This window comes from Quercus suber, unplaced genomic scaffold, assembly GCF_002906115.3.
Source record: "Quercus suber isolate HL8 unplaced genomic scaffold, Cork oak 2.0 scaffold_48, whole genome shotgun sequence".
NCBI classification, from domain to species: Eukaryota; Viridiplantae; Streptophyta; class Magnoliopsida; order Fagales; family Fagaceae; genus Quercus; species Quercus suber.
The window spans coordinates 478,993-490,035 of record NW_027069513.1 but is presented as its reverse complement, the minus strand read 5'-3'; the positions used below and the strand labels follow the sequence as shown (position 1 = coordinate 490,035).

Below are 11,043 nucleotides of genomic sequence, written 5' to 3'. Positions count from 1 at the left end.
CCTTCAAGAAAGCACGTGTGGATATGCCTTATGATTTCTTTTTTTTCTTTTTTTTTTTCTTCTGCACTGTATAGGTGCCCAGATTTATTCTTTGTTTATATATATATATATATATTTACACACACACGGGTATTTATTTATTTATAATATGATTTTTTTTTTAGATTTTTAATAAGTTTTATGCATATTCTTTGTGAATTAAGATTTTGTTGTTCATTTTTTTTTTATTGCTATATGGTAATATATTGAATTGCTATCTTTATTCCTTGAAAGATTGTCAACCATAATTTTGATGCGTAATGTTTTTGTATTGGATACTTTTGTATTGATTTATAATGAACAATATAATTTTTTTTATGTTCATTAATATTTAAGAATAGAATAATATATTGAGGTTGATAATTTTGTATTCAATATGAATTATGGGGATTGCCAAAGTTGAATGCTAAAACTTTCCAGTACCTCCAATAATTGGCATTTCTCTCACCACTTTTATATTATTTTTTTTATTTTTTTATACAAGATAGAAATTCTATTTTAACATAGTCTAAGTGTATATGTGTGTAAAACTCTTTTTTGAAGTCTTGAACTTCAGCTCTTACCTTCCATATCTCACAAGTATTTATACTTATAAGATGACAACTGCAGCACAATGGTCTCACTACTTCTAACACAAGGTTCCCCTCCCAAAAATGCTAATGCTACTCCCATTTTTGGCAGCCATAATATATCTCTTGGGCTCTTCCAACAAGCTTTGTTGTGAATTTGGGCCCTTGGGTTAATGGGTCATCAGCTATCGTTGAATTGGTGTGGTAATCTAACAATTCTCACAGCAATTGGGTTTTGCCAGTAACGGTGTCATGCAAATAGAAGTGGAGTGGCTCCTCTTCTCCACAAGGGGCTTGAGGGATTCTTTAAACAAAACACCATAAATGATTCCACTATATAGAAAGATTAGTTGATAATGGCTGTAACAATTTGAATATGGAAAGATTGGAAGCAGAAAAAGTTGTATAAGATATATTATTTACATTTCTTTATTAAATCGTAAATCTTTTTGGTTGGTCACTTATGGCTTGTGATGAAGCAGTAAATGCGTAGAAAGATGGAAACACAAAAAGAACATGAAGTAAAAAAAAATAACAAAGTTTAGTTACAAAATTAGTTGTAGTATTAAGCTACAACTTTACTAAATATATTTTTATTTGAAGTTAATTTTGACAAATCCACCATTGAATCACATCTTCTTTTTATATTCTCCATGCTTACAAAATTTCTAAAAAATTAAAAATCAATAACTATGTGATCAAAAAATTGTTTAAATTGTAAGTTTTTATAGTTTAAAATTATGCATAAAATATAACTTTATAGATCACATAGTAAATAATATTCGATTGATACAAAATTTGACATGTGTATTAAGAGTATAAAGAATAAGTAATTCAACGGTAAGATTTTTAAAATATGTGGTAATATTTATTTTATTGAGTAAGGTTGTAACCTAAAGTTACAACTAATTTTATAGCTAAACTTTGAAGGAAAAAAAATCTCTAGCCTAGGGCATATACTTGAAAAGATGGCAAAGAACTCAACAAATTTCTAACAAAAGTTTTGCTAGAAACTCATAAACTACTCTTTTTTGTTGTTATATTTTCATATAAATATTCTTCTTCTATTCCCTTCTTTTTTTCTTTTTCTTTTTTACTGTAGAAAGAGTGAGCCGTTGGTGAAGGAAATAACAAATTGAAGAGAAATTATTTAGCAGAGCTGTTGTATTCCAACAATTGGAAATGCTCATTGCAAATGCTCATTTGTTCAGCTCATTGCAAATGCTCTTAGTTCTACTTCTATATTGTAAACTACCACATTTTCATCAACTTTTACGGCTTCAAAAGACCACCGGTTGTCGTGTCTACTGTACCAGGTATTTCATAATAGATTAGTATTATATCCTCTCCATTTCATAAAATTAAGGGAGAAGATCCAATTTCGTATGATTAATGGTTTCCTTTTCGAATATCTATAGCTATTAGTATTAGCACTGTGAATGTGTCATGTAGCACATATGGCACATGTACGTGTGATCAAGTTTGAATGAATTTTTATTTTATTTTAATTAAAATAAGATGAGATACAGTGGATCATAACTTGTGGAAGTTATTTTTTGATACATAAATAGTTGATTTTTAAAAGATTATTGTTTTCTTAAAGGTTATAAATTACTCTAAAAAGTCATGTATTTAAGATTAGGTGTAAACCATGCCAAGATAATTGTGTTCATGAATCATGTCAATAGGTAACTTGCAATATAGCATTGTGATTTTTTTTTTCAAATTAATAATGATACCATGTAGAGTCGTAGACATGTTTCTACATGATTCAACTACAAACATATCCTTTTATTGGAGAATACTTGACATTTCAGCTAACATGGCTACACTTTTTCATTATTTTTCTAGATCTAACAATCTTTCAATTAGTGAGAGCTACATATAAAAGTTGATTCCAGGTGTCTAGAAGCCCTGCAACACACCAATGGGTGCAATCCATGCCCTTGAATGCATTATAAGAGCTAGGATGTGCATCTTTTCTTAGTTGCGAGAGAGTGGTTATGTCAAACAACTGAACAGGTTTCTCTATTGTACTTAAGACATCTTTCACTACATATTCTGCTGTTGGCAAACCAGTTGGGTAAGTTGACCCGTTTATTGGTGTTGTCTCCTTTGCACAGTTTGTCACTCCTGGCTCATTCCAATCAGTGCCACTAATTTTTACACAAGAAACAAACAGTCATCAAACTATGATTTGCTAATGCAATGTCAGTTTTCAAAATTGGATTAATCATAAAGTTTGGTGTAGGTCCAATTTTGATCCTTCAAATATAAAATATTTTTTTTAGTCCTCAAAATTTTGAAAATAGAATAATATGGTCGCTCTGTTTATTTTTCTATTTATGTGGCTTATGGTATATAGAAGCACCCCATTTTTGAGGGACCAAATCAAGAAAACCAAGACACCAAAATTGAACGAACAACATATTTCAAGAACCAATATCAAACTGATCCTATGAACAAAGAGATGAAATTGTTCCCGTTTTGAAATTTTAGGAACCAAATCACAACTTTTAGATTAAAGGACCGAAATAGAACTTACCTAAACTTTCAAGCCAACTTTTTTTTTTTTTAATTGGATATGGATTTTGACAAATCTACTATTAGATTGCATTTCCATATTATATTCTCTATTTGCAAAATTTCATGAAAATCAAAGATTAAAAGTTATGTCATCAATCAAATGTTTAAATTTTAAGTTTTTGTAGTCTTAAATATACATAACAAATAAGTTTATGATTGAATAGTAAATATAACATATAATTTGAATGAAATTTAACATATATGTTAAGAACATAAAAAACATGCAATTAAATAATTAAATTTTCAATATATGTAACTGCGTTAACTTATTAATAGAGTTTATAGCAATTGTCTACAAACTAGTTTATGACCAAGCTTTGTCCTTTGGAGAAAGGGAAGTAACTTACTTGTAATGTTGTGGACTAATTCCTTGAAAAAAGACTTTAGTTTTTCCTGGATCCACATCTGTATCAACCCACCTGCCCCAAGTTGTCAAAGCCTTGCGAAAAGCATCCATACGATCCATGTCCTTGAGAACCTTGCCACCATCTTCAATATAATCCCATCTACGATCAATAATAAGGCAATCACAAGCATATTTTAAACTCACATCCTGCTTATTGTTATTCTCATAAAATTGATACAAAAATGCATGATTTTATAAAGCTCATACGGTTGTGCAGGTCCACTACGGTACCACCAAAGCCAAGTGTTGAAAACCAGAACATCCATATCTTTCCATATGTTGCCATTTTCAGAGAATCGAGCTTTAACACTCGACCAATTTGTTCTTCTTCGATGTCCACTAAGTAGTGAGTTAAAAATAGTAGAATTGAAACTCCATAGTCCTGTACAGTTCAGTCCAATTCTTAGGCATTATATTGCTCAAAATCAATGGAAAACTTTCAATTTATTATATACACTAATGCATTCAAGTACCTAACTTAAAATTTCTAATCATTTCTTACTACTTATGGATTGGAAATCAATAACAGGTTTTATTTTATATATTTGATTGTACTAGTCATGGACGGAGACTTGGAGTTGGAGTTTTGGGGGGGGGGGGGGGGAAAGTATATACCAAAAAAAAAAAAAAAATTGAAACTCCAAATAAACATTTATTTAATAAACCTTCAACAAAGAAAAATACACAAAATTATTGTTTTTAAGATATTACAATGCAATCATTATACACAACAAACAAGTACTATGCACACAAGCACTCAACAATTAACTAATAACTTTTAAAGTTGCAAATAATCTCTTTAATTATTTACCAAAAAAAACATCTCTTTAATTTTTTAAAAGATACTAAACTAATATACAATTACAAAAACGCTAATAGACAAAAGAAAAGCACTACATATTGGGGTTGACATATTGAATTGTTGGACTGCTGGGCATTAGGATTAGGTGTTGACGTGTTGAAGTTGAAATGCTAGGCATTAGGTGAATAGGTGTTGACATGTTGAATTGTTGGGCATTAGATGTTGCATGTTTAGGGGCTATTTGGATTTGCTGTTTCCATAACTCATAACTCTGTTTTCATCACTCATAACTCAAAATATGTGGGTCTCACCAAAAAAAAAAAAAAAAACTCTATTTGGATTTGTTTCCAATTTTTGTTTTCATCACTCAATTCTTTGATTTTTGAGTAATGAGTTATGAAAACTGAAAACACATTTTGATTATCAAAATAGTGGATTGGAGTCACTGGAAAGCTTTTCTATTCATAATATATATATATATATATATATTGTTATTAAAGAAAGAAAGAGAAAGATAAGACAGAGACTTAGAAGTTTATCTCTCTCTTTCACTCCTTCTTTTTCACTCTTTCTCTCTAGTATCTTCTAGGCCTTGTTTGGTAACGGAGTTTAAACAACGAAAACTTTTGTTTAAACACCATAACATGTATTTCTATACACTTTTTCAGTCACAAGTATTTTCACAAAACTTAGACAACGTTACTAAAAATCTTTTACCATACGGACCCCTAGTCTCTTGACTCTCTTCTATCTCTCATCTATGCCTCTCTTTAAATTTTCTTCGCAAATCACAATCTAAGTTAATCAAACAAGCATTAGAGATTCAGATATGAGAGGGATACAATATTCTCATCTAAAAAAATTGCCAAGTTTGGGCAGTGCTGCGGTGGACTGGTGGTGGCCGGTGGTGTTAGGCATGGTGTGCTAGTCAACCTCTACTTCTGCTATTCTGCTTGTCTTTTGTGTTCTACCTTATGTTAGATTTTATTTTCTTTAATTTTTTTTTTTTTGAGTGGCTTAGAAATCCCCTTCTTTTTCCCTTTTATATTTGTGTCTTGCTATTGGGTGTTCTCCTATTCCTAGTTAGAATCGGCTTTGATTTTTATTTTTTCACTTGTGTGTTTTGGGGTGTAGTTGGGCTATTATTTTTTTTATAGCTTTTAAAAATATCAATAATATTGTTGAGAGGGGCAAAGTGCAATTTTATTGAAACAAATTGTGAAAAATAATATACTACATATATACTAAAATTTAAAAAAAAAAAAAAAAAAATCTAGGGGGTCCATTGCCCCTTCCCCCACGTCCAGCAATAGCTCCGTCCCTAGTACTAGTCAATCTCTTTGAAAAAGTGAGGGATTAAACAACCTACCAATCATACCTCTCACTTTCAGATTTCATAGAAGTAGGAGTTTTTTTGTATTGATTTCAACCTTTTTATTGAAACATTATTAGTATGCTAGTTGAAACATTTTTACCATGCTAGTCTTAACCTTGGGTGATACCAACAATCAAATAATATATTAAACCTAATTATTAACTTCATGAGAATAAGAAAAGCTAATGAAAATTACTTGTTCTAGCTAGTTCATTTACCTCGAATGTTGTATTAGAATACAGGGGATTGCTCTCCTCTATGATTTTGGAATCAGGCACAGCAGCATGAAGCAAACATACTAGTGATTCCCTCTGGTTGACACTAATGGAGTCCCCTACAAACATAATTTTCTTCCCCTTTAATCTCTGTAAAAAATCTTGACCATCAAATCTGCAATGTTTTCCCAGTAGGAAACATGGTTCTATTATTAGTAACACTTAACAACAAGCATAAATCCAAAAAACAAAAAAACAAAAAACGAAAAGTAAGAAACTAATTCAACTGTTTTTTTGGCAACGAATTTATGAGACAAACTAAATTACGTGCTTAGGATGTTTGTCTTACAAAGCCTAGGTAAAAACAAAAACAGAGGAGAAGAAGAAGTAGAAGAAAAAGACGATGATGATGTCTTAGATGTTAGGAAAGCTAATTAATTTTTTCTACAAGCACAGATAAATATTTTCAAGGCTAATTAGCCATGTGTGTCCTTTCATTGGGTTTTCATATAAAAAAGAAGATTTACAAAGTAATAATGTCTTCGTTGTGTAAAAGTTTGTTCAAAATAATTTCATAGATTCAAATCCTATACTGTTTTAAGGACTTTTTATTTTATTTCTTCACTTTATTTTTTTTTTTCTTGTCCTTATTAGTCGTCCTTCTAATTTATTTATTAATTAATATTTAGTACATGTTAGGGGTAATTTAGGATTTTCTTCATTGTATGATAGAAATATTTGAGGATCACATTCTATCTTTGAAACTGAGCAGGATGGAAGATATGTGTCGGCCATAGATTGCTTTTTTGTTCCTTCCTATTGTCTTGTATGTCAAATCTTACCTCAAATGCTAGTCACTATATATACCTATATTAATATTTAATAGAAAATTATTGAATACTTTAGGAGTACCATAAATGTAGATTCCCTCCTCACATGAATTGTGAGTCTCATCATAAATTTAACTAGTGGAACATACAGTTATGTGAGAGGGAGTACGTATTTATGGTACTCTGAAAATACTCAATAATTACCTTAAGAGACTTCCCTTATTTGGAATCTCATTTTAAATGCCCAAAATACTTTCAAATTTATCAATTTCTAAGACTTAAATTAAATTATAAGGCTAAACATGTAAAATTAGTAATTTAAAAACCCCTAATTTTTAGCTAAATTAAACAGTATTTAAGAGAGTATAGGAAAGTTAACATTAAAAAAAAAAAATTCTATCTCAATAAATGCCTTTCCATGTGTTTCAATTCCATCCACTTGGAGTTCCTTTCATGGATATGGTACAACCATGAAAGAATGGCAGTTTTCTAGAGGCAATCATTTTCGAATAAAAAACATATCTCCTCATAAAAAAGTGATTCGAGTGAACTTTTAAAGGTCAACAAAGGCAACTGCCCCGTGAGGCTGCAAAAAAATGGTACAAATATATGCCAGAAAGTCCTCCAGTCTAAAGTCTAAGAGTCATCAAAATTTAGTGTTGGTTCAGTATAATTTATTTTACTTAAAAAATAAATTAAACAAAAATACAATTATATAATGAAAAAGTATCGCAATTAATAATATTTAAGAGAAAAAAGAAAAAGAAAAACAAATTTTTAAAAAGCAGCCAATTCCTATAAGATTGATAAATACTTGGTATGTGCAGCCAATCACATGCCTAATAGGGCACAGAGTAACTTTTTAAAGTTAATATAGTACAGGCTTTTTCCTTAAAATCCTAAATTCCTTTTCCCCATGTCCCATTAAAAACAAAGCCAGGATTTGAACTCATTTCTTCCGTTGATAACGTTGTTATAGTAATATTGGTTATATATTTTGAAAATACGTGTAGGGTAAAAATATATATGAAAATACGTTTAATGTTGTTTAAACACTGAAGACGGTTATTCTAGTTACACTCCCAAACAGCCCCTCACTACTCCAATAAGCCATTGACAAATAAGCAGAGAAAAATTTAAGCAACCTAACACACACACACACACTGCACAGAGAGAGAAAAAGAGTACCTGGGTATGTCACATTCCTTGGGCTGCCATCTATATTTGAGGTAGAGACTGTCAGGTCGACCATACTTTTGGCAATCAAATTCCTTGCGGATATGAGGGCAAGCTGTAGAGTCATATAGAGGGTATGAATTGTCAAACACCCAAGTCCCTTCATAAACATTACAACTTTTTTCTTGTAATTGTTTCCTCGACTTCACATGGTTGCTATGATATTGTTCTGAGTTTGCTACACAGAGACATGAAAAAATCACCAAGAAGGTCGCAAGGATGGAACACAATCTCTGAGTTACAAAACCCATGTTTAGTTTTGGCTGAGGTACAGAGTGAAAGACACAGACAGAGACAGAGACAGAGATTAGAATCTATATATACACACAGAGAAAGAGAGTAAATCCATCTGCTTGTGAGTTTGAAACCATATATAAAACTAGGCAACCTATTAATAACTTATTTGGAAAATTACCAGTTACCATATGTTTGTAATTTAATTAAGACGCAATAAAAACAGAAGTAAATGTTGTTTGTTCTCTTCACGTTTATCTTTGTTGTAAAATTCCTCTTTCCTGTTATAGATGCTTCATTTTATCTTGCTTCAATTACTATCTTTTTACGTGTCTTTTTTTTTTTTTGGTAGATATTTCATTTTATATTCCGCTAATTACTATCTTTCTACATATCTTTTTTCTTTTTTTCCTTTTAAGGTAACCAAAGAATTAAAAGAGGGGAAAAAAAAAAGTTAAACACATGATATATATATATATTAATCAGTGAAACAAGGTGCATAATAAGCCAAGTAATAGATCTGGGGTGATTTGATGTTTTAGACTTTAGGTGCTCTTCACATGCAACACATGACTAATGACTTACACCTCACAATAGAAACACAAAACAAATTCTTGTAGCCTTTGTTATATCTGTCACTGAGAGAGAGAGAGAGAGAGAGAGAGAATGAAATGATTAGATTAAAAAATAATAATAATAAAAAATAAATAAAGAAAGAAAGAAATAAAGATGGGAATGTGAAAAGAGTAAACTGTGTCTTCATGGATATAAACAAACAAATTGGACAAATTGGCCGTTAATGATTGAGGTGCATGGAAGGTGCAAAATTATTTGGCCACATTCTTCTTGCACAACCTGATATAACATAATCCAAACAGGGACGGACCCATTTAGGGGGGGTGGGGGTGGCCCTCAAATTAGCTTTTTTTTTTTTTTTAGAGAAATTTTTTTAGCTATTTTATTTTAGAGTTTATAATTGGCCCTCTCCAAATTTTTAGATTAGTCCAAATAGCCCAAAAGAAACTAATCGCTTAACCCTTTCTTTGTACCCATGGTCCTTCCACAGTCCAAATACAATACAACAAAAAATCCACAAATCATTAATCTCATAATTCAATAACTCATAACCAAAAAAATCTTATAGAAAAAAAAAATTACCTTACGGGGGTGACAATAATTTATATAACTTTTTAATTGATTTATAAATTATGGGAAAATCAATTACAATATTTAAATTTTTTTCAAAAGATAAAATGCAAAATTCTTTTAGAAGCCAATATTGATGATGTAGCATTGCCAACTCTTACTATTAATATCCCAATTTTTTAAAATCCTCAAACAAAGTTTTGAAAACTTCATTAGTGTGATTTTTAGTTGCATCAAAAAGTATGAGTTTATCATATTGGTGAGTTGGTCAATGTGATAAAATCAACATATTAATTCTAATTATTCAAAATTTGGAGATCCAAAGTCCTCTTCTTTTTTTATTCTTCTCCAAAAAGGTTTGAATATCATATTGTAACTTTGAACTTTTTTGGTTCATATTATTTCTTTCTTGACTTAAATATTTATGGTAATAAAGTGCAATTATTTTGTCTACCATGATTTTTTTTTTTTTTTTTAATAAACCATGTCACTTGAAATTTTTTTGGTTCATGCTTTCGCCCCCCCCTAAGTTCAAATCCTGGTTCTGTCCCAGAATCCAAAGTTCTTTTTTGTTATTATTATTACTATTATTTTACTAGGTGAAAGTGCCTGATTAACTGCCTCCTTAATTTAATTATGATTACTACGGGGTTTTTTTTTTTTTTTTAAATATTTTTTTGTTATGCTGTAAAACATTTTCCAACTTTTCATACGTTTTGGCACGATTGAAGATGTTGGTTGACTAGAAAAAAGAATTGTCACCCACGTAACCATCTCGGCCACTCGGCCTACACACTCTTAGAACAATCACATCAATGGGCGTATAATAGAAAAAATGTGTAAAACTTATGTAGTTTTTCCTAAAAAGGACTCACATCAATCAGTATATAATTATGTAAATTTACAAATTTGTTAGAGTAATTGTGTAAATTTACACTGACATTATTCATTTTGCATTTAGTTTTTTTTTTTTTTTTACTTATCCTGAGGATGAAGAAAAAGAGTGGATGGAGATTGTTGTGTATGAAGAAAGAGAAACTGTTGTAGAATTATATAACATTTCACATAATAACTATGCGCGCTAGAAGATGAGGCTTTTGGGCCTAACCTCACTTGGGCTCACAACTTATTTGTAATGTGGGTTTAGGATTTCCTACTATAGATTGTTCTCGGCACAGAGGCTCAATGAAGCTCTCTCTCTCTCTCTCTCTCTCTCTCTCTCTCTCTCTCTCTCTCTCTCTCTCTCTCTCTCTCTCTCTTAATAGCTTTTCCTTAAATTTCCTAACTCCATCCTTCCAGTACGTTCATAATGCACGTCCCTATCAGTGAAGCTTCTTGGGAGGTCACTTTGAACGATAGGATATACATTTGATCTGTGCCTCGTTTATCTGAGGAGATACTACTCCTCGGACCAACTTCCCCAACCTCTCCATTCACAACATACTCATGGGACTCTAAGCTTAACACCCTCACTACTATTTACTCGTCCTTGACCAACCAACGTCCTCGGCCAAGGCCTAAGGCCCAATATATAATATTGGGTTTTATCCCTAAAATATATATAATATATATTTATTCTTCATGAATCATTATTTCATTTTTACT

At 30.9% G+C, this 11,043-nt stretch overlaps 1 protein-coding gene across 1 annotated transcript; it reads right to left on the bottom strand.

Moving 5' to 3' along the window:
• Window positions 1-2,284: 2,284 nt before the first annotated feature.
• On the bottom strand, window positions 2,285-8,535 carry LOC112033249 (protein trichome birefringence-like 38). The gene is given in 6 exon segments (XM_024066020.2): window positions 2,285-2,764; window positions 3,542-3,700; window positions 3,808-3,892; window positions 3,895-3,982; window positions 5,996-6,167; window positions 8,011-8,535. Coding segments are annotated over 6 exon segments (1,095 nt in total). The 5' UTR covers window positions 8,310-8,535; the 3' UTR covers window positions 2,285-2,472.
• Window positions 8,536-11,043: the final 2,508 nt, after the last annotated feature.